The following is a 23,657-nucleotide window of genomic DNA, read 5'->3' as shown; positions in this document are numbered from 1 at the left end:
ATGTCTGCATAATACCTCCTATAGGAGGTATACAGGAAGGGCCCCCCCCCCCCCCCCATACTGCCACCACTGTCTCTGCCATTGTTCTGTAGTGCTTGGGAAGCAACACACCACCCTCCCCCCATGTGCATAACAGTCACAGAAACCATCCCTACCCAATGTGGGGGCATGCGGTTGCTAGAGCAGGGTGAGGAATGGGTACCAGAAAGGGACCCCTTCACTATTCTCTGCTGCAGAACCCCTACACGTCAAATATTCTCCCAATTAAGGGCACATGGGCTTTGCCTAGTACTCCCCAGCTAGGGATCCCTGCCCTGAACAGAACCCTACTGGGACTGCAATCATTGTACAGGGACCAGAGCAAAATTTGCAGGCTGTCCAGGAGCCACATTTGGCCTGTGGAGCCCTCCGATGTGGCCTGCAACATCCTGCTCTGGGATTGTGGGTTGCCGACTCACCATCCCAAAGCAAGAATGTTGTGAACGAAGCCGGCGGTAGAGAAAGCAAGTGGTTGTGGAGCCACATGAGCTGACCCAAATGGAAGACTGATTTTAGTAATAAACTTAACTTTTAACAGTGTATATGGGCTGCTTTCAAACTGATCCGCAGGTGCAGCACAGAACACCTGAAGGTTACCTGCACTGAGCCATAGAATTCTATTAACTGCAGATTTGGTGCATTTCAGAAAGTGCATCACCCCTGCAGGATATAATACAATTCTACAGCAAAGTACAGCTAGGCCACAGGTGCGCTGCACCACCCTTCGTGTGCGCAAACCACAGCGTGTCAGCAGCCTTAGGCTGCTTAGGACACAATTGGTTCACTAGAGGTGAATGGAGTTCTATTTGCGACGGAACCACAGATGCGAGTGGACTTGTGGCCATTTACACCCACATACCTTCAATCCGATTTAAAAAAAAAAAAAAAAAAAAAAAAAAAGGGGGGAATCCATCCCTTCTATCTGGGCAGATCTGAGGGCCCATAGAGTTGAGGGGGCTGCATCAGCTCCGCATATGCAGAGCGCACTTGGACCCATCATCCACCTGCTCATTGTGGCCTGTGACTAGTTGCTTAAATCGCCCTCGCTCTTCAAGAGGTTGGGCACCCCTGCTTTAGTGCCCAGGTACAATTCCAGCGCACAATATTGTTTTCATAGTTCGTTGGGTTGAATAATGACACCAGTCCATCAAGTTCAACATGAGTGTCTACAATTGTCCCTATCCCTGTACATTGCACACTCACATCGGTCCATGCCCTTAAGGAGCCCACAATCCAAAGTCCCCATTCATATACTATGGCCAATTTCTTTTTGGACAGAAGCCAATTAACCTCCCTGCATGTCTTTGGATTGTGGGAGGAAACCTGAGTACCCGAAGGAAACCCACAGGCACAGGGAGAACATGCAAACTCCAGACAGGTAGTGTCGTGGTTGGGATTTGAACCAGCGACCCTTCTTACCGCTAGGCGAGAGTGCCGCCCTTTTTTTGATAAGCAATATCTGTAAACTGCCATCTGTTAAACCCAGAGACTGCCTAATGAATCACATTTATGTGCATTTTGTGTTCTGTACACGCTTCAGCCATTGAAGTCTATGGAACCTAAACAAGTCCCTGGCCTTTCCATAAAATGCACAGATATGAACTACACCCATAGGAAGCAATGTTAGTGCGTTCCTGAAAATGTGCCAAAAAAAAGTCACTGCAGCTTATTACCTTGGTGCCTCCCCTGTTTATGGGGGCTGCAGCCTGTCACCTCAAGGCTAATCCCCTTCTGGGGGGGGGGGGGGGGGGGGGGGGGGGGGGTAACCAGAGGGAAATGAGCCACTGGCATGCGGCCACATGACATTTGCTGCCTAGCTGTAGTAGTTCATCTTAGTATCCAATAACCTGAAGGTGGCAGCATGGTTTTATTATGGGTATGAGATGATACCCCCCCACCTCAGATGTATGATAGATTGCAGTTGGCATGCAAATCTTATGGCTGAAGTTTCCCTTTAAAATTAAGGCCATAGCCAAAATGCTGTTTAAAGGCGAGCAACATTTTGTTATCAAACAGGGACAAAAATCTCAGGTCTGCACTCTGATGAGAACCCCTCAGAGGTCTGCCGTGTCCTTGAAGACTACAAGTTACAATAGAGCAACATCACATGACCAGTTCAACTGTCATCACTGAGGGCTGAACACCCCACAAATCCCTCGTGCATCCAATAGGCATTCAGTATCACAATTACCAAGAGCAGCTTTTTCCTTTTTATTTAACCTTTATTTTGTTTTACAAAAAGATGCTTTGAACAAAAGTGGAAAAAATACAATTTATATACAAAAAGTCCCTTTAGGGTATATGCATCATGCAGTACTCTCCACTGGTGTGGTCTCCATTGGTGTCTGCTTCTCTGCCTGCGGGTGGAAAGATTGAAGTTAGTAACTAGCACAGATCTGTGCAATGCACCACCAAATGTAAAGGCCCCACCCAGCTCACCTCTTCTGCCTTTTCCACTTCCTCATTCGTGGGCACCACAGCATCCCCGTTCCCTGACCCATTCTTTGCTCCGTTCTCTACAGGCTCTGCCTTTGGTTTCTTGGCCTCTTTCAGGGGACTTTCCTCCTCAGGTTTCCTCTGGAAGTCCAAAAGGTTATATTTAGGCCATTATACAAACAGTCACCTCCCAGAGTTAACAGGTCATGCTTCCCAGATTGAAAAGTAAAAATCAGTTTGAAGGCCAAGCCTGTGGCCCACTAGTTATTACATGTAATAGTCAACTCAAGTAAAAATTAAACATGCCCACTACAATCATTGATAAGTACTTGCATTAACCCCTTCCTGCTGGCTTAAAGTCATGTCCAGCTATAGTTTCTAGTGCAGGTTTGTTTACTGGTTCAGATGGGCATTTAAACCTAAAGGGAGGACCCAAAAGCAGGACTTCGGAAAGTCTTGCAATGGTTCCATTGCACACAATCAAGATGTCCCACCAGCATAGTTGTCACATTTTATTTAAGCCCAGAGAATTACCATTTACTGTTAAAATGTAAAAAATAACACAATAAGGGAGCCCCCAAAGCTGCATAACCCATAAGTATACAAGTTACTGTTAAAATTACCCACAGCAGAGAGTACAACTAGCAGGACCAAGTTGTCACCTCATTAACCACTCAACTTTTACTGCGACAGGTCAGCTCTACTGCACAAAATGTACTTGTACATCACTTTGTGCAATAGACAGTGAGTGTGCGTTGCTGGAGGCATGAGAGTGTGCTGATTGGACGGTGAGGAATCCAGTCAGTGAGCCTGGTGGACCTGATGTCAGCTGGCCATCCACGATAATTTTTCAAAGCAAAGCAGAATAGGGATCTGCCCATGTAAATAACGCCAACCACCATTCTGCCAGAGGAGGAAACATGGATCTGTCTTTCCCTAGTCAGAAAGCACTAGCTAGGGACACCGATTACCTCCTGGTGTTAACCCCTTCCCACTACGGACCACCAAGGTTACCCCCAAAAAAGTGACAGTGAGGTGTCAGATTTGTCTGTGGCAGTCAAAAAAAAAAAAAAAAAAAAAAAAAAAAACGTACTAGTAAATAATGCCACAGAGTTAGTCTGTAGATGCAGTGACTTTTACACTAATACACTTATTGGGATTTTTTATTTATTTTTTTAAACCAAACGTGTAGCGGAACACATTGGCTTAAAAATTTAGAAGTTATATTTCACTTCTATTGGTTTTGTTGCATAAAGTAAAATTCTCTCCACCCAAAATGGTTGGTCTTTGTTTACAGCACAAACTGCAGTGGTGATTGTATAACAAAAGAAAGCCATGGGGGTGTAACAATTTGGATACAGGGTCAAATGGTCTGGTCATTTAGAAGGGGGGGGGGGGGGGGAGTAAAACCTTCTGGGGCTGGAGTGGTTAAAACCAATTTACAAACTGGATGTACACAACACTCACAAGATCAATAGTGCTGCATTTACCAAGCAATGAAGCCTGCAGAACCTGTGCTCAGCTTGTGGTGGATGCAATACACAGGTATTGGCCCAGTTTGAGGACACAATGCCAACTGACCAGTAAGAGGGACCCCTGTCACTGCATAGTCCAGTGCAGATAGGGCCAACTTCCATTAATTGTTCCTGATGTTAAGGAATCTAGTGTACATAATGATAATCATGTGTATACATGTTCCTTACTTATGTAGTATACAGATTGACTGTTCGGAGTTTAAAGCGGGAGTCCGCCTTTTTTTTTAAAGCCAGCAGCTACAAATACTGCAGCTGCCGACTTTTAAAATAATGACACTTACCCGCCCACGATGTCAGCACCCGAAGCCGATCTCAGGTGCTGCCGCCGCCATCTTGGGTATGGGAATCAGGAAGTGGAGCCTTTCAGCTTCATTTCCCGGTTCCCTACTGCGCATGCGCTGTCTCTGGGATCCATGTGTTACCCAGCAGGCAGTGGGGGGGGACTTTTGGAAAGGGGCGTAGATTCTGCAGAATCTATGCCGGAAGCGGGTGCAGATACCTGTACTGTACAGGTACCTGCATCCCCTGAAAGGTGCCAATTGTGGCGCTGGAGGGGGGGGTTCCAATGAGCGGAAGGTCCGCTTTAGGGTGGACCTCCACTTCAAGATGGCGTCTACATCCCATGCGTTAGAATGCATTTGAGATAAGGGAACCAGAAGCATCAAGTTTCTTCATTTCTCTTGTATTTTAACCAATAAGATGTACCAATTAGACTGACATAGCAATGACGTATCTTTCTGTACAAGATCAACACCGCCCACCAATAAATCACAAGTTAGAAGTACCCGAGCTGAACGCATCTCAGAGAGTGTTTACTTCTAATGTGCTGCACATTTATACTTTTTAATTGGAAATAGCAGCAGATAACCAAGAACTAGTTTGTAGTTCTTATCCATTTCACTGAATGTTGACGTAGCTGTGAGAAGCCAACACCGGATTCCCCAGAAGATGGAGGTTTCATGGGTGACACAGCCCAATGCAGGTCTACTGGCACCCACAAGAACAGCAGCGACATGGGACCAACTCCATGCATCACTGGTCATTTTTGCCTTGTACCTCATGGCAGCACTGCATTAGCTTGCTAGCTGGAATTCTAAGACAAACCTGCAATAGAGGATCCCAACCTACCTTCTTCCTCACAAGATGGGATATGTCAGACACGCAGTTGGTAGGCACAGTGCTGTCCCCATTTTTCTCTGCTGGAGCCTGAGGGTCAGAATAAAAAGTCAGTGGCTTGTCCATGTCAGAGCATTACAAACAACAAAACACGTTGGCAACTTACAGATGCTGCAGAGACAGATGATGAAGATACAGAGGATACAGCTGGTGCTGATGAAGATGAAGAGCTTCCATTCTCTTGGGAGAAGCCTGATGATCCTCCAATCTAAGAAAGGAAAAAAAAAAAAAAAAAAATAGCAAGTTTGAAGACAAATGTACATCACAGGACTGCAGATTTTTGCACTTGGTGCCACAATGCTGTAAACTGATCACAGAAATAGGTACAATGTAAACGTGTTTTTTCCATGGAAGATCCACTTTTCACCATACAATGGGCCCGTTATGCTATCAATACCGTTTCCATGTATACTAGGTTTGCATGTGATGGATATTTTACAATACGTGTTCTCAAACTAATCTTTCAGCCACCAACACCCACCTCATTTAAAGTAAAGGTTCACACAAAAATTGAACATCTGCTGTTTTTCAACCCTACCCCCTCCTGTAGGGCATTTGGCACCTTGGGGGGGGGGGGGGGGGGGGGTGCAGATACCTGTCAGAGTTGTTTGCACCCACTTCCAGGCATAGACTCATCCCCTCACACTGCTGGAACACACATGGGTTCCAGGAGATGCAGGAACCAATTAGGATGTGCAGCAGGGAACCAGGAAGTGAAGCCACTATACTTGGCCAATTCTCACCAAGAATGGTGGCAGTAGCCACCACGATTGGCTTTGCTGGACCCTGTGTTTATTTAAATTCAGCAGCTGCTATTTATTGGTGGACATGATCACATGTGTCATCTGCCCCCCCCTTTAAACTACCAAAATGCCCTTTTGTGACAGATATGGGGGGCGTGTAGTATGATGGAGGGGCCACAGGTCTGCACACCATTCAAGTAACATTATCTGCATCAGGCCAGGCTTTGATCTGCCAGTTTATGCCATTTAAGTTCTAAAAAAAAGGAAGTATAACTTATAGTATATGCATTAGAGTTAAAAATAAAACTTCCCCCCCCCCCCCCCCCACACAGGCTTCAAACAGTGGGAGCCATTGGCCACTACTAGTAAAGTCCAGCGAGGGAGCAGGACCAAGTGATGCTGCCTGTTACAGCCTGGCTTGGACCCACAAGCTTGCCAAGGGGCAAGCAAGAGCCTAGCATGCTGGCAGAGAACACCAGTAACACCACTGCCTGCCGAAAGCAACTTTCTTTCCTTTTAGAAATGTTTAGCCTTACACTAATTGCTATACTACAAACTGATCAGCTCTGCAGTTACTAACCAAAGTCTCTTTAAGTGCCTTTTCTGTTGCATCTGCAGTTTTCTGCGCTTCTTTGGAGTCTTCAATCTTCTCCTTGATGTCTGGAAGAAGTCCCTTCAATTCCTCCATCTCCTTCTTAAGTTCCTCAGTGGATTCGCCTGCAGCTTTTTCCAACTGTTCTGTGAGCAGAGCTGTAGAAGTGAATGGAAGGTTTGAGTACCAACAACTCTGCATTGGTTTTGTGTGAATATACCAATGGGGGGGGGGCACAGAATCTAAGGCATAATCCAGCACAATTGAGCCCCCACCTTGGCATTTTAAACCTCTACACGTTTCCTGCAGTATTCCAGCTCACCAGTCCAAACTGCAGCCCATGGGCCAGACGCATTTGCCTTTTTCTGGCCCCTGGGGCACCATTCTCAAGCCCCATACACACTATCAGATTTTCTGCTGATTTACCAAAACCATATAATATGAGGTCAAACCTTAGGAGTTTCAATTTGTATGCAATCAGACAGACCCTCACACTACATGGTTTTGGTAAATCTGAAGACAAAAATCAGCAGAAAATCTGATGGTGTCAGTAAAGCCCCATACACACTAACAAAGAACTATTCCTTCCACCGACAGTGGGGCATCATACTGAGAGCCATATTAACAAAAGCTATTCTTAACCACAGGCAACATGCATTCTTTACTGTTGGGGGGGCCCCAGTGGACATTAAGTGACTTTGTTTAGAAAGGCCCAAAGCAGATTCTTCCAGGAATGAAGAGGACTGTTATATGCAAGTGATGCTCAGTCCTGATACTGCAAGCTCAGCCTCCGTGATGTGCCCCCCCAATATTAAGGCACACGTTCCTGCAGAAATGGCTGTATTGTCAATTGAGTGCTGAAGTGACCACTGACTAGAACAGTAAACAGTCAGGAGTAAAGTCACCAGCACACCAGGATTTCCAATAGGTCAATTGTTAGAAGATACTGGTGACATTACCCTCCACTCCAGGGGCAAGTAATAAACCTAGGCAGGGCTCACAGGAAATGAGGGGGGGATACATGACAGACTAGTACTGGACTGAGGAGGAAGCTGGAGACTGGAAGTAGAAATGAAACTAGCATGGGGGGGGGGTCTATGTGGAGACTCCCTCTGGGCTAGAAGGGCACATCAATTCCATGAAATGCTTGCCTTTTAAGAAAGGGCAAAGGACTGGATTCACAACTCCTCCCATTCTGCACCTCAGGGTCACATTTGGTCAGTTCTTTTGCTGTCAGTCACATGGGGGGGGTTAAGTTAACTTAGCAGCACTGTGTAGACTGCTGTACTCACCCACTCTCTTCTCTATGGCCTCAGTGGACTGGGTGAAGTGGGATATGGCACTATCATGCTTGGTGCTGTACTGGTAGGCCAAGCCAAGCTGGTAATGGGTCTCAGCAAGGAGTCTGTCGTGCTCTTCTAAGTGCTCTTTCTGGATGTTCAGACATGCAAGGAAATCCTCTATTGCCTGGCCATAGTTCTCTATTACAGGAAGAAATAATGTGTAATAGATGTATATCCAATGATAAAAATAAAAGCTAGAAGTGGAAAGTTTTAATAATCTCACCTGATTCTATGCTGACCTCTCCCAGCTTGAGATGAGCTTGTGCAGCCTTTAGCTGGGATTCCTTGTTCTGCTGCCTGAAAGAACAATACATTTGATTGTAGTAATGCAACAACATTTTCAGATTTAAGTAATCCTTGTTTGTCCAGACTGAGCTGTCCAAACTTGTCACATGCAATAGAAGCAAACTAGAATACAGCCAATGAAAACCATTAATGATCATTGTTTGCTGGTATGAGTTACCTCTTGAATATAACTTTGGAAAGGTCCAGCATCTCCCAGGCTAGTTGCAGATTGTCAACATCTTCCTCGTCATTTTCCTAGAATGAAGGGGGGTCTTGTTAGAACTTTGCATGATGTGCAATATGGTAATAAAGACTGTCAGAGGCTGGAGGTGCAGAGTAGTGTTGGAACTGACAGTCACTCTGCTCAGGGCAGAGGTGATGCCCGAGTGACGGGACATATGCAGCACCCTCTTGGAGTAATTGTTACCCTGCACTTTTAATACTGCATTACTGGCAATTTGGTATCCAGACAGTTGTGATTGATGACCAGCATGCCAAGGTTTTGACACACATTGTGAAGCATAACTACAGATGACTGAAAGCAGAACTATGCCAAGTGTAATCAGGGCTTGTGAAGCTTCAGCGGGGCAGCATTGGCTGCCATTCTTTGAACCAGCATAATGCCAGGTTTAGTTAGACCTGACATCCTCATTACTACAAATGGATGAAAAGCCAGCTATACCCCTGTACAGTAATGAACTAACTTCTCATTCCTTCCACACTGGGTTTACCTAAATATTTTACATCCCAAATTAACTCCAGGGAAATTGGAGACCTGGCATTCAATATGCCAAACACTTGTTTCAACCCCCTCCAGGACAGGGTAGTTTTTACCTAAACCAGGATTCATTACTTGGAAAATAAAGTGTTGGGGAGGGGAGATTTTTTTTATTTTACCCCTCTAGAGCCAATATATTTGGTCTCTATGAATGATGTACAATTTGTCATGGAAGAACTTGTGTTTTTCATGTGCTCAGATTTCATACGATGCATACAAGATATGCTGGTAGGTATATTTGTTCTAGTACGAGTGGGTGCATACAATACCTACCAGCATATTTGCTCTAGTATGTATGCAAATAAAATACCATTGATTGTAAGCATCAAAACAGGGACTATGAGTGTACAGCAGGTCAAGTTCTATGCAAGATATCCAATGTTACCTTCTCTTCCGTTCCTTCATTCTCCTCCCCTTCTTCAGAGTCAGCACCTTCTCCCTCTAGAAAGCAAAGACCAGTTTAGATACAAACTGCTATGAAGTGGATGGAGACTTCAGTGTAATGCACATGCAGTGTCAGACTAGGCTATGTGTAGCAGAGCAGCCACTGTGCCACCAACACCACAGACTGGATGAAGTAGTGATCAGACCTCTGACTTCAGACTCAGGTGCAGGAACTCTCCAGACCATCGGCTGACATCAGTTTTCTATTAGCCATGCCTGTAACTTAGGGTTCTGCAGGCATTAGGAAGACAGGTAAACACAAAAGGCCATCTTCACCTCTGACACCCAGAAACGTCACATCCCCTCAGTTACCTTCTTCACCCTCCATTGGCTCAGCTTCCTCATCTTCAGTCTCCTTCTCAGGCTGTTCTTTTGAAGCCTTCTCCTCAGCTGGGGGTTTGGCAGCCTCCGTTTCTTCAGCAGGGGGTTTAGATTCTTCAGACTTCTGTGATGGGGGTTCAGGGTCAGAGGGTGTTTTAGAAGAGTCAGCTTCAGGAGCTGGGGGTTCAGAGGACTCCATCTTCTCTGTGGCTTCGGTCTCTTCTCCCTTGGATTCCTCAGTGCTCTTCTCTACCTTTGATGCCTCTGCACCCTTGGATTCCTCCTTGCCCTCTTTTGATGCCTCTGCACCCTTGGATTCCTCCTTATCCTCTTTTGATTCCTCTGTACCCTTGGATTCCTCCTTGCCCTTCTCTACCTTTGATTCCTCCCCACCTTTGGCTTCCTCTGTGCTCTTCTCTACCTTTGATTCCTCTGCAACCTTCTCTTTTGATGCCTCGGCACCCTTGGATTCCTCTTTGCCCTTTTCTACTTTTGATTCCTCAGTGTTTTTCTCTTTTGATTCCTCTGCACCTTTGGATTCCTCTGTGCCCTTTGATTCCTCTGTGCTCTCTTTTGATTCTTCTTTGCCCTTTGATTCCTCAGTGCTCTTCTCCTCACCCTTAGATTCTTCCATGCTCTCCTCTTCATCCTTGGCACTCTTCTCTTCAGAGACACCTTTAGCAGCGCTCTTCTCACCTTCATCCCCCTTCTCAGAGGTGGACACGGTAGGAGTTTCTTCCTTAGTTTTCTCTTCAGTGCTTTTCTCTTCAGATGGCTTGTCAACCTCTTCCATGTCCACATCACCATTCTCTGTCTTTCCATCAGTCTTGGCCTCTTCTGCATTGGATTTCTCCGGCTCAGCCATGGCATCATAGACCTGCTCTCTTAACTGCTCCCTTTCTTTCTCTAAAAGTTGTGGAGAGAAAGCCCTCGCTTTTACTGATGGGAATGGGACCATTTGTAAAGCATTACATTTACTTACATGTATGGGGCTAAAGAAAACCATGCACTATACAAGCCAAGAGTACATCAAGTCAGTGGAGGACATGCCGATAGATTAATGTCTGCAATACCAATGGAAAGCAAGCTACATAAGGGAGGGGGTAGATTTAGTGCCCAGACACCAAGGGCCTTGCACTCAGCATTTACACTACTAATTGGACTATGCAGTCCAGGTTTGGGCATTAGTTCAGTTAAGATGTTGTAGAATTTACAGCAAAGTGGCATGAAGGAGCTCAGTTATGAAAACTGCATTCACCTCAAGTGGGGCGATTAAGATTATGCAATGACATGTCTGCAGAAAAAAGGTTTAGCCTCTGTATATGGCTTTAAAGAGCCAAAAATGTGGACTAGTTGACCATGGGAGCCAATTCTAACCATTGCAAAACTTCTTGTGGTAAGATCTCATATTCCATTATAGGTAAAAATTGGAACTACACTCCGACACAGGTTTTTAATTCTCATGCTGCTAGCATTAGTAGCTAGGTTAGATTTACCTGTTTAAAATTTCTTCCTGGTTTCTCACCTAGGCAAATGTTATACATCCCAGAAGGGGGGGGGGGGTCTCAACCAAGCATGCTCTCCTGCCTGAGCCAAAGGCAGATTGATTCCAGGAAGCAAATGCTACATGAATCTGCCCTTACTCAAGATTGCAAAACCACCCCCTAGAATTCCTGGCTGTGGCAGAGTGATTTCTCATAATAAAGCATGGAGAAGGGGAGGTTGCTTTGAATATTATTTTTGGTGTGAAGCTCTGCTTTAAATACTGTATATTGTTGGTCTTGGAACATTGTATCACCTTTGCCCGGAGGGGGATTTTTTTTTTTTTTATTAATCTTGATTGCCAAAAGTTAACCAAGTTTGAAAAGACCTTCCCTTTGATCACTTGCAGGTTTTTAATTCTCTTGTTAACTCAATTGTAGAGGCAAGAAGTATAAAACAAAACCTCAGCTTGTTTTTCATTAAATGCCAGGCAGGCTGCCTGACCCCCTAGCCACCATACTCCAACTTCATATGCACCCCCCCCCCCCATACACAGAATGACTGGAAGTTTTAGACAAGCCAGTCTACACTTATGTAGTGACAATAGTGTCAGCGGCTCAGGGAAGGGGCAGATCTGTAGTCCATGGCATGTTCTGGTAGTCCAGTGTTGCAGTTCATTGTAAGACTGACTGACAGGCCCAGCACAGCACATGTCGTGTGGAGTTTGGTTAACACTCCCATGTTCTCATGAAGACTGAATATTGGACAACTTTTTGGCAGCACAATTCAACCTGCAGTGATCCGCTCACCAATACGACTAAAGGAAGCTGAAGAGAGAATCTTACCATCTAGATTAGCAGCACTGGGAATATTGGGGTCATCATCCTTCTCCTCAGCGTCTCCCTCTTCACCCTCAGGGATCCCTTCCAAGGCATTTCCCAGGACACCGTCCTCCATTCTGTACAGACAGGTGTACAATCCCAATTATAGAACAGTCACAGGGCAGAAGACACATTTTAGCTGAACTCTGGGCATAAAGTGATTTACATGTGTTCCAGGACCACCACAAAAAGGATAAATAGACTGAACGCCTCCACACACCCAGGTTACAGCATATGAAAATCCCAGCTGTGGGTATAGGATTGTGCATTTGTTTACCTGGTGGAACTGGATGGACATTTCCCCACCAGATGGAAAAAAAAAAAAAAAAAAAGGTGTAGCTATATACAGGCTGCAGTGACATCACCATGGTGCACCTAGCACAGGGGTAGGCAAACTTGGCCCTCCGGCTGTGGAAAACTACAAATCCCATCATACCCGTGAATGGCAGGGTCTTGTAAGGTCTCATGGGACTGAGACCACAGCTGGAGGGCCGAAGTTACCTACCCCCGATTTCTAGCCTTTGCAAAAGTGACCCAGAAGGTCCACAGAACACTATATGGGGGGGGGGGGGGGGGTGCGCTACAAGGCAAAGCCAGTCACCCCACACAAGGGGAGAACAGTGACTGGTCTTGTTTAAGACCATCATGCAATACTTGTATTTAGACAATCTGTTTATCCCAGAGTTCAGCATTAGGTTTTGTAAAGTTTATTTCAATCTAGCAAGGCCAATATAGTGTGTGCTTACCGTGCCAGCTCCAGGAGAGCCATGCCATAGGAGAAAAAGGCATCTGCACACTGGTCTGCTGTCTCACCATATTTCTTCCCTCTGAGAACAAAAAGATTGTGTTGGATATACAATATGCACATTTCAAACTTCTATACATCTAAAATAGAACAATGCAAAACTGATCAGAACCCCCCCCCCCCCCCCCCCCAACTACACACCTGGGCCATCCTTTGACAGACAAAGGGTGCCCCCTAGTACTATGGGCACTGCTCTATAAATAAGAAGCTTTGCCAGGACACGAGGCGCCAGCACTCGGTGAGTAGATTAAGATTTGTGAGCACTGGCCTGAAAGGAGTGGCGCTTGTATACTGCAGTGCACTTACCTCAGGGCTGGGAGTGTAGTACTGGGGAACTTAGAGGAAGTAAACCCTGATGAGTTTACTTCATCTTTCATTCCCTGTAAAGGCAAAGCATAATGGACTACATTATGTGTCACTTACCTGACATAGGAGCCAGCGAAGTCAACGCTGTCCCCTGTAGTTCCGAGCGTCCATCTTCTTGGTGGGTCTCGCTGCTCCGGCACTGATTTGCCGGAGCAGCAATGACGTCACTCGCGCATGAGAGCAGGGACTCGCGGCATTGCTGTCGATGATGCCCTGGGTGCCGCTTTCTACGGCGCATGCGCTGTAGATAGTGGTGCCTGTCTTCGGGCAAATATCTCCTAAACCGTATAGGTTTGGGAGATATTTCTTGGACCTACAGGTAAGCCTTAATCTAGGCTTACCTGTAGGTCAAAGTGGTTTGTAAGGGTTTACAACCACTTTAAGATCAAATAGCACAATTGCCAAAGTGATTTAACTGTCTCACCAGCAATTTGGGGCAAGACAATGGGGATGATTGACTAAAACCAAGTGCAAAATCTGGTGCAGCAGTGCAAGGGAGCCAGCCAGTTACTATGTAAAGTTCAAAATAAACTGAAGTTAAAAAGCCAATTGTTTCTATGCACAGCTGCACCAGATTTTGCAGAAAATTGGAAAAGCTTAAAATAACCGAATATCTCCAAAAACCCCCTCCTTGTGTGAAGTGTAGCATGTCCCTGAGACATGATCTAAGCCACGGGGTAGACAATCTTTGTCCTCCAGCTGTTTTGAAATGACAAGTCCCATGAGACATTGCAAGACCACAATCACAGGCATGACGGGATTTGCAGTTTCACCACAGCTGGAGGGCCAAGGTTGCCCCTTTTCATGACTTTAAAGGCTGTTGCATTAGCTTAAATTACCTTCAACTTGTAGGTAGTTAATGGGCGCTTTTGATCCTGAGAAATTGGTGCATTTTTTTTTAATTTTTTTTTTAAAGGGGGGGGCAATCACAAGGGATAGAGATGAGAATTTCTCAATGAGCCTCCTCTTGGCCTCATGAAGATCCAATTCAACCCCCCCCCCCCCAGCTTGTATATACACACACCTAGCCTCACCCCAACCTGCCTTTGAAGGGTGTACCCCCTTATGAAAGTTCATGGTGACCAGTCTGACCTTCCTTAGACTTCCAAAGAAGCCCTCACATGGCAGTGTTCTCTAGAGTTAGAAGGGGGGTCTGTATACACAAAGCCCATACTGTGCACAAGGAGAGAAGGTACTCAACTGGCATGAGAGCTCCAATGAAAATTAGAAGGGTCATTTGCAGCCCAGTTCCTCACACACCACAGAACTAGTCCAGGCTGTGTCTCCTGTGCACATTTGATGCTCTTCTACCCCCTTAGCATTAAACACTTGTTAGTTCATAGTACGATTACACATTTGTGATTGAATGAGTAATGTGAGTATTCTTACAGCAGGCTGCTGGCCTCTTGAAATGCATTCACCGCAGAACGGATGTCCTTCATGACCATGTGTCTTCTACCGGCTCCCATCAGTTTCTTGGCTTCAGTATCTACATCTTCACCCCTGAAAAAACAAAAGGTTTATACGCATTTCTGTACAGTTGTAGGAGGGTTTCTATACAGGGGTATCATCAGTGGGAGTTCCTATACAGCAGTGGTAAAATACTTACCCTTCAACTTGCTCAGTAGATGTTGAGGGTGCTTCAGTTTCCTCCATTCTGAAGAGAAAGAAGATTGTAACAATTAGGACCCTTCAAGCAATTCTCTACAACAAGCCAATGGCTGCTGAACACTGGTATACTACTACAAATCTATACAGCTATGAACTCAGCATTTTACTCGGCTTTAAGTGCTTCAATACCACCTTATGTACATACATGTGCTGGTATTGAAGCGGTTATAGCAGATTATAGTTGAGGCAACAAACATTAACTGTATTTTTAGAGCTGACAATTACACAAAGTAAAAGTAATCCTAGTGGCTTTACAGCCATTTGATTAGTGTGGCAGAAGGGTGTCACCCCCATCTGACCCAGTAGCTTGACAAGGATGCAACCAGCAGTACCAGCTTCCCCAGAACACAAGAGCCAATGTTATTCCTCCCACTGTGATGTCAGAAATGTGGATTTCATCACTTCTGATTTGTACACAAAGTAATGCCAGCTTGTGAAGCAGCTAAAAATGATCTTGGTTTTATCTGCCGCTTTGGAGGTCAGAGGAGAGATTTGGGGGGGTCTTATAGACCTCTCCATAATGAGGACCTGTCATGGCCCATGCTGTCACAGATGTTGTTCATACCTTGTGATAGCAATAAAAGTGGTCAGGTTAAAAGTAGAGTGTAAAGATGACATTTTAAAGCGCCCACAAATTCCCCACCGCCAATCTGGATTCACAAAGGCGAGTGCATGCGTTAGCCCCACATGTGAGGCATCACCGCAAACAGATGGAGAACTCCTCTACCACCAGACCACCCCTGAAACTCTAAACTGGGAACATGTAAAAGCTTTTAAAGTGTTACCTACGGATAATTTAAAGAGGAAGTTAAAATGATCGGTTTTTACTTCCCCTTTGTTTTCCTGCAAAAGTAGAGCATAATGGGCTAGTATGAATTGCATACAGCCGATTAAGCGACACCCGCAGGAGTAGCCAGCAATATCCCCGTCTTCCTCTCTAGCAGCGAGCGTCCATTCCTCACCCCTCTTCCTGGGCCACGAATGCCAGCTCTGTGACTGGCCAGTGCCATGTGACACCAATCTTGTGAGGCACCAATCCTAGCATGACCTGCGCTAGAAAAAGGCACAGCGTTCCCTTTCCAACTCGAACGCATGTGCAGAAAAAATCACCGTAAGGCGATTTGCAAATATCTTCTCAGGGTTAGGACATATTTGAAGCACCTACCTACAGGCAAGCCTTAATCTAGGCTCACCTGTAGGGGGTTCACAACCACTTCACAATGTACTACTGTAGCTCCCGGTTTCTTGGACTCAAGCAGTTTAAAGCTTGAAAATTTTGAAATCCATTGAATCTGCAAATCTTACATTTAACCAAAAGCTGGGTATCATTGTCCGATTAAAAAGGCAAAAAAAATAAAAAAATAAATAAAAAACACAAAGTTTGAAAATCTGTTGCACAAATACCATGTGACAAATCTATTAACACCCACCATTTTATTCCCAGGGCCTCTACTTTATAAAGAGAAGTTTACATGTAAAAACACAGCTTGTTTGGGAAGCAACATTTTGCAGATACACCACCAAGTACAAGTTGAATTGCCAGAAAACCAGCTTGCAGTTGCCAACCTGATTTGCTTATCAATTTTGCACAACTGACCCCCCCCCCCCCCCTCCAGGTTACCATGACAATCATGATTTTTAGGATGGTCATACATGTTACAATTTTCTTACTCCATTTCCTCTAGAAGTACCTTCAACTATGTAGTGTAATGATTAACCCTTCCATGCAAAGTTATTTTGCAAATAACCCACCACATGTTATACTTACCTGTTCTGTGCAGGTTGGATCCTCTTCTGGGGTCCCTTGCTTGCACTCCATGCCCCTCCCTCCTGCCAGGTGCCCCCACAGCAAACAACTTGCTAAGAGGGCACCTGAGCAGAGCCACTGCTGTGCCCATTCAGATGGAGCTGTGGTTTGGCTCAATGGCTGCAATTAACAGCAGCCCTGCTGCCGACAAAAGCCAACCCGAGTAGCACAGCCATGGAAGGTAATAGTGGAAGGCTTCAGATGCAGAGTATAGAGGGGCTCCTGGTTGAGGCTGACCATACATTGTACAATTTTCTTCCTTTAGACATAATGTAGCACTGGGGAGGCCGAGTCGCCTGTCCTCACTAAACACAAGAGATGTAATCTGCATGAAGTGGAATGTCCTTTGGGGCTGTACCTGGTTACTGCAGCTTTGATCTCACAAAACCGGAATGTCCGCCTGGCCCCGAAGGGATAGGAGGAAACCGAGGGGAAAAAACCCCCATACATACCACTAAAGTCACAAGATCAACACCAACCCCCCCCCCCCCCCCTAGAAAAACCAGGTCTCCTGAGCTGGGGCCCCTCAATCAGGAGAGGGGGCCCGCAGAATGCACAGCGGACAGGCTGTGCAAGGGGGTACTTTGTAAAGTTGCCCCAGCAGGTGAAAGATCAGAACCAAACCTGTCAGGTAGCTGAGCCCCCATTGTGAGCTTCGTTTCCTGTGAACCTAACCCAACTTTTGGGGTCTCCTCTGCAGCATCTATTGCCCCCCCCCATTCAGTGTGATCCATTGAGGGTGCAGGTCCAGCCGACTTCATGAGATCCACAGAGGAGAAGCCTCAGCCGCCATACAAGCCCAACAATGGCAGCCTCAACCCAACTCCATCCAGGCCACAGCCCAACGCGTTTCCCACAACTTAAAACCCATAGCTGGGGGTGAAACCTGTTGGGGTGTGGCCTGGGTGGAGTCAGGCCGCCATCACTTACATGTTGGGCTTGTATGGTGGCTGAGATTTCTTCTTTACCTTCTTGTGTGCCCAGTTTTAGGTGGGCAGAGCCACATGTGATGTCACACCACAATTAGAGAAATAAGAGCCCACACCTGCGCACGTAGTGCAACAGTACAAAAGCCTGCCACCCAGGGGGGCATTCAGGTAGAATGTGGGCTCTGTACACCATACAGCTGGTGGTCCATGGCATTGTGTGTTCTCTGCTGGTGAGAAGGCAAGCCCCCTGTTCACCCCCAGAGGGGCGCTTCAGTCAACATTTTTTATAATGCTCAGAAGACGGGGCATTGTGTACGCAAACCAGGGAGAAAGATGAAGCCGGGGCAGATTTTCCTTCTGTGGGGTCATTTAGTAGCTGTGCAATTACCACAGCTGAAGACTCAGGAAGAGGGATGGGGGAAGGTCTGAGCTGACGAGTTCTAGGTGTTCTGTTATACGGGTGAAGGGCCCCAAGAATGGACTGACCACAGACAAAGCTTTATTCAGCGATTGACAGAGACAAAGCTTTATTCAGTGATCACATCAATCACAAAAGGGGACTTCTGGAGCCGCACAGGACACCATCTGTCATGTGACATAGCTAAGGGGGGGGGAGGGGCGCTACGAGTACAATGCTACTGTCATAATACACCATGGCCCCCCCCGATACACAAGTATAGCAATGGGGGTCCCCCACCCTGGATACATCAGTCACCCTACACTGGAGACACGAGTACACCATGGGGCCCCCACCCACAATACACTGGTATGGTATTGAGGGGGGTCACCCTACACTGGTATGGCCATGGGGCCCCCCTTACACTAGAGGTACAAGTACAATGCAATTATAGCAAGCCATAGGGGTCCACCTACATTGGGGACAACACTGGTAGTTGGGGGGTCTCCTTACACTAGAATGGCCATGTGGGGGGACATGAGGTACCGGTACACTGGAGACACCGGTATGGTATTAGGGGGTGTCACACTACACTGAGGTATGAGTACAATGCTATTGTTAGTACACCATGGGGGTCCCCCCATCCTGGAGAAACTGGTATGGCAATTGGGGTCCCCCTACACTAGAGGTACAAGTAAAATGCGGTTATAGTAAACCAGGGGTGGTCCACCTCCATTGGGGACAACACTGGTAATGGGGGTCTTACACTAAAGGCAGTAGTACGGCTATGTGGGGGGGGGGGGGACTTGAGGTGCCACTATGGCAATTGGGGGTCTCTCTACACTGGGAGGTGTCAGTGGGGCAAATTGGGGGTCTCCTTACACCAGAGGCACTAGACTGGCCATGCAGGGGTCTCCAGTGGACCCCATATTACCATAGTGGAGACAACACTACGGTAATAGAGGTCACCATACACTGGTATGGTATTTAGGGGTCCCCATACACCAAAAGTGTATGGTGACCCCCCAAATACTGTCTTCAATATACCCCCCTCCCCCAGAACTGCTCCTATATTATTGGGGGCCCCACACTGGAGGGGCCAGTATGGCAAATTAGGGGGGTCTCCTTACCCCAGAGGCCCTGGAATAGCCATGTGGGGGTCTGGAGATGCCAGTATGGCAATTGGGGGTGCCCCTACACTGGAGGGGCCATGCAGGGGGTCTCCAGTGGACCCCCTAATACCATAGTGTGGACAACACCGTGGTATCAGGGGGTTTCCTTACACTGGTATGGTATTTAGGGGGTCCCACTACACCAGAATTGTATGGTGACCCCCAAATACTTCATCTTCAATGTAGCATATCCCCACAGCTGCTCCTATATTATTGGGGTCTCCATACACTGGAATGGCCATTTGAGGTCTCCAGTAGACCCCCTCTTACCATAGTGGAGACAATACCATGGTAATGGGGGGTCTCCTCACACCAGTATGACAGTTGGGGGATCCACAGACACCAGAGGAGCTGTACAGTGACCCCCAAATACAGTGTCTTCAGTGTACCCCTCCCCCCACAGCTGCTCCTTTATTATTGGGGTCACCATGGGGGGGTTGTATTGGGGGTCCTAGTGTAGTATTGGGGGGTCACTACACACCGAGGCCCAGTGTAGGGGGAGGGTCCCCTCTGCGGCCTATTGGAGGTCAGTATATGGGGGTGGATGGTTGGGGGAAGGGGAGTCACATTCTCAGTCAGTACCCCGGGTGGGGGTGATGAGGGGGTCGCTGTGTTGCCCCCTCCCCCCTCATGTTTTGGGGTCTGAGGTAAATTGGCGCCAATCCCCTCCTGTCACCTCCTCACACAAAGCGCCACGCGCTGCTCCCGCCGCGGCCAATCAGAGGCCGAGCTGCCGGCGGGCCTGTGCGCAGCAGCCAATAGAGAACCGCGATGTCCCCCCTGTTACCAGGAGAGCCCAGCGCTCCGCCCCCTCCCCGGACTGCGGCGGGAAGCGGTGAGAGAGGCCGGAGACCCCCCGGGAGGAGCCCCGCACACCCCCCGAGGAGAGGAGTCCGGAGGACCCCGGGAACACACTTACTTGTCGGGCTGGGCGGTGAGCGGCACGGGTTCCTCTGCCATGGTGAGTCGCGGTGTGTGTGATCGGTGCTGAGTGAGGAGAGAAGATGGCAGCTTGTATCCCCCGCGCCGGGATCTCCCTCTTATACCCGCCTCTGATCTCACCACGCCCCCCAGCTTCCGATCACCTCTGACCTCCGCTCGGTTTCCCGCGCTCTCCGCGCTATTGTCTGCGGGTCACGTGGTTCCCGGGGCGGGGGGGCCTGACCACGTGACAGGAGGCGCCGCCCCCTTAAAGTGAACCCGCCCCTCCCCCATTCATTCTATACAAGTCAGAGAGGGGAATGCGGGGCGACACGTGCGCCGTCCACAACTCCATTGTTTTCTATGGAGCTCCCCTCCCCCAATACAAAGAGGACCTGTCATGTCACATCACAACATCACCCCCACACTGCCAGAGCTGTCACTGATCAGTGCAGGCCTGAGGATGACCTACCCCCCCAATACCAAATACCACCCCCCCCCGGATACCAAACCCCCAAATACCAAACCCCCCAATAATAGACTCCCCGAATACCAGACCCCCCAACTTCCAAACCCTCCCGAATAATGACCCCCGAATACTGAACTCCCAAATAATAAACCCCCCAAATACCAAACCCCCAATAATAGACTCCCCCGAATACCAGACCCCCCAACTTCCAAACCCTCCCGAATAATGACCCCCGAATACTGAACTCCCAAATAATAAACCCCCCAAATACCAAACCCCCAATAATAGACTCCCCCGAATACCAGACCCCCCAACTACCAAACCCTCCTGAATAATGACCCCCGAATACTGAACCCCCAAATAATAACCCCCCGAATACCGAACCCACAAACCCCTCAAACAATAAACCCCCCCGAATACCAAACCCTCCAAATACCAAACCCCCCAAATACCAAACCCTCCAAATACCAAACTGCCACAAATACCAAATCCCTCGAACACCAGACCCCTCACATACTCAACCCCCCGAACATCAAAGCCCCCAAATTCCCTACCCCTCGAACACCAACCTCCCCCCCCTCCCTTTTACCAGACCCCCCCAACATAAAACCCCTGAACACCAAATATCGTCTGAAAGAAGAGAACTCGGAGAATACAATGGTGACGGCTGCAATTTTTTCTTCACATGACATCAGAGCGATGCTTCATCAGGTGCAGATTTCCAATAAGGAAATACACTGAAGGTACAAATAGGACCCGATTGTTCATGAAATATAAAAGATGAGGCCGTGCCCCCCCCTCCCCCGCTACTGTTATATACAACCAGTAGGGAGAGAGCGAGGGGCATGACTGAGCCATTGTATCCATGCCTCCATCCATGTCTCCATCCATGTCTCCATCCATGCCTCCATCCATGTCTCCATCCATGTCTCCATCCATGCCTCCATCCATGTCTCCATCCATGCCTCCATCCATGTCTCCATCCATGCCTCCATCCATGTCTCCATCCATGCCTCCATCCATGTCTCCATCCATGCCTCCATCCATGTCTCCATCCATGCCTCCATCCATGTCTCCATCCATCCATGTCTCCATTTACCCATGTCTCCACCCATGTCTCCATCCACCCATGTCTCCATCCATCCATGTCTCCATCCATCCATGTCTCCATCCATCCATGTCTCCATCCATGTCTCCATCCATCCATGTCTCCATTTACCCATGCCTCCATCCATGTCTCCATCCACCCATGTCTCCATCCATCCATGTCTCCATCCATCCATGTCTCCATCCATGTCTCCATCCATCCATGTCTCCATCCATGTCTCCATCCATCCATGTCTCCATCCATGTCTACATCCATCCATGTCTCCATCCATGTCTACATCCATCCATGTCTACATCCATGTCTCCATCCACCCATGTCTCCATCCACCCATGTCTCCATCCACCCATGTCTCCATCCATCCATGTCTCCATCCATGTCTCCATCCACCCATGTCTCCATCCATGTCTCCATCCATCCATGTCTCCATCCATGTCTCCATCCACCCATGTCTCCATCCATGTCTCCATCCACCCATGTCTCCATCCATGTCTCCATCCATGTCTCCGTCCACCCATGTCTCCATCCACCCATGTCTCCATCCATCCATGTCTCCATCCATGTCTCCATCCACCCATGTCTCCATCCATCCATGTCTCCATCTACCCATGTCTCCATCCATCCATGTCTCCATCCACCCATGTCTCCATCCACCCATGTCTCCATCCACCCATGTCTCCATCCATGTCTCCATCCATCCATGTCTCCATCCATGTCTCCATCCACCCATGTCTCCATCCATCCATGTCTCCATCCACCCATGTCTCCATCCATCCATGTCTCCATCCATGTCTCCATCCACCCATGTCTCCATCCATGTCTCCATCCACCCATGTCTCCATCCATGTCTCCATCCATGTCTCCATCCACCCATGTCTCCATCCACCCATGTCTCCATCCATCCATGTCTCCATCCATGTCTCCATCCACCCATGTCTCCATCCATCCATGTCTCCATCTACCCATGTCTCCATCCATGTCTCCATCCATGTCTCCATCAAACCATATCTCCATCCATGTCTCCATCCACCCATGTCTCCATCCACCCATGTCTCCATCTCCCCATATCTCCATCCATGTCTCCATCCACCCATGTCTCCATCCATGTCTCCATCCACCCATGTCTCCATCCATCCATGTCTCCATCCACCCATGTCTCCATCCATCCATGTCTCCATCCACCCATGTCTCCATCCACCCATGTCTCCATCCATGTCTCCATCCATGTCTCCATCCACCCATGTCTCCATCCATGTCTCCATCCACCCATGTCTCCATCCATGTCTCCATCCATGTCTCCATCCATGTCTCCATCCATGTCTCCATCCATGTCTCCATCCACCCATGTCTCCATCCACCCATGTCTCCATCCACCCATGTCTCCATCCATGTCTCCATCCACCCATGTCTCCATCCATCCATGTCTCCATCCATGTCTCCATCCACCCATGTCTCCATCCATGTCTCCATCCACCCATGTCTCCATCCATGTCTCCATCTACCCATGTCTCCACCCATGTCTCCATCCATGTCTCCATCCACCCATGTCTCCATCCATGTCTCCATCCACCCATGTCTCCATCCATGTCTCCATCCACCCATGTCTCCATCCATGTCTCCATCCATGTCTCCATCCACCCATGTCTTCATCCATGTCTCCATCCGCCCATGTCTCCATCCACCCATGTCTCCATCCACCCATGTCTCCATCCACCCATGTCTCCATCCACCCATGTCTCCATCCATGTCTCCATCCACCCATGTCTCCATCCATCCATGTCTCCATCTACCCATGTCTCCATCCATCCATGTCTCCATCCACCCATGTCTCCATCCACCCATGTCTCCATCCATGTCTCCATCCATCCATGTCTCCATCCATGTCTCCATCCACCCATGTCTCCATCCATCCATGTCTCCATCCACCCATGTCTCCATCCATCCATGTCTCCATCCACCC

General features: G+C 47.8%; 1 protein-coding gene across 3 annotated transcripts; it reads right to left on the bottom strand.

The window, feature by feature from the left end:
• Positions 1-2,240: 2,240 nt before the first annotated feature.
• Positions 2,241-20,323, bottom strand: NASP (nuclear autoantigenic sperm protein). Of its 3 annotated transcripts, XM_077450774.1 has the most exons (15): positions 20,122-20,318; positions 14,836-14,883; positions 14,616-14,729; positions 12,802-12,882; positions 12,020-12,132; positions 9,684-10,598; positions 9,313-9,368; positions 8,328-8,404; positions 8,088-8,161; positions 7,814-8,002; positions 6,510-6,679; positions 5,293-5,394; positions 5,139-5,216; positions 2,479-2,616; positions 2,241-2,396 (listed from the first exon to the last, which is right to left on the bottom strand). In XM_077450774.1, exons 1-15 carry the CDS (start codon positions 20,160-20,162, stop codon positions 2,346-2,348), a joined length of 2,247 nt encoding a protein of 748 aa, XP_077306900.1. In that variant the 5' UTR covers positions 20,163-20,318; the 3' UTR covers positions 2,241-2,345. The 3 variants fall into 3 exon arrangements, with proteins under 3 accessions (XP_077306900.1, XP_077306902.1, XP_077306901.1); XM_077450776.1 differs by lacking the exon at positions 7,814-8,002 and having other exon boundaries at positions 20,122-20,323; XM_077450775.1 differs by lacking the exon at positions 12,802-12,882 and having other exon boundaries at positions 20,122-20,320.
• Between the last annotated feature and the right edge of the window lie 3,334 nt (positions 20,324-23,657).

This window comes from Lithobates pipiens, unplaced genomic scaffold, assembly GCF_037356315.1.
Source record: "Lithobates pipiens isolate NorthernLeopardFrog02 unplaced genomic scaffold, aLitPip1_a1.2 Scaffold_23, whole genome shotgun sequence".
NCBI classification, from domain to species: domain Eukaryota; kingdom Metazoa; phylum Chordata; class Amphibia; order Anura; family Ranidae; genus Lithobates; species Lithobates pipiens.
Note: the sequence above shows the minus strand (reverse complement) of the source record. Positions and strands in the feature narration are given on the sequence as shown.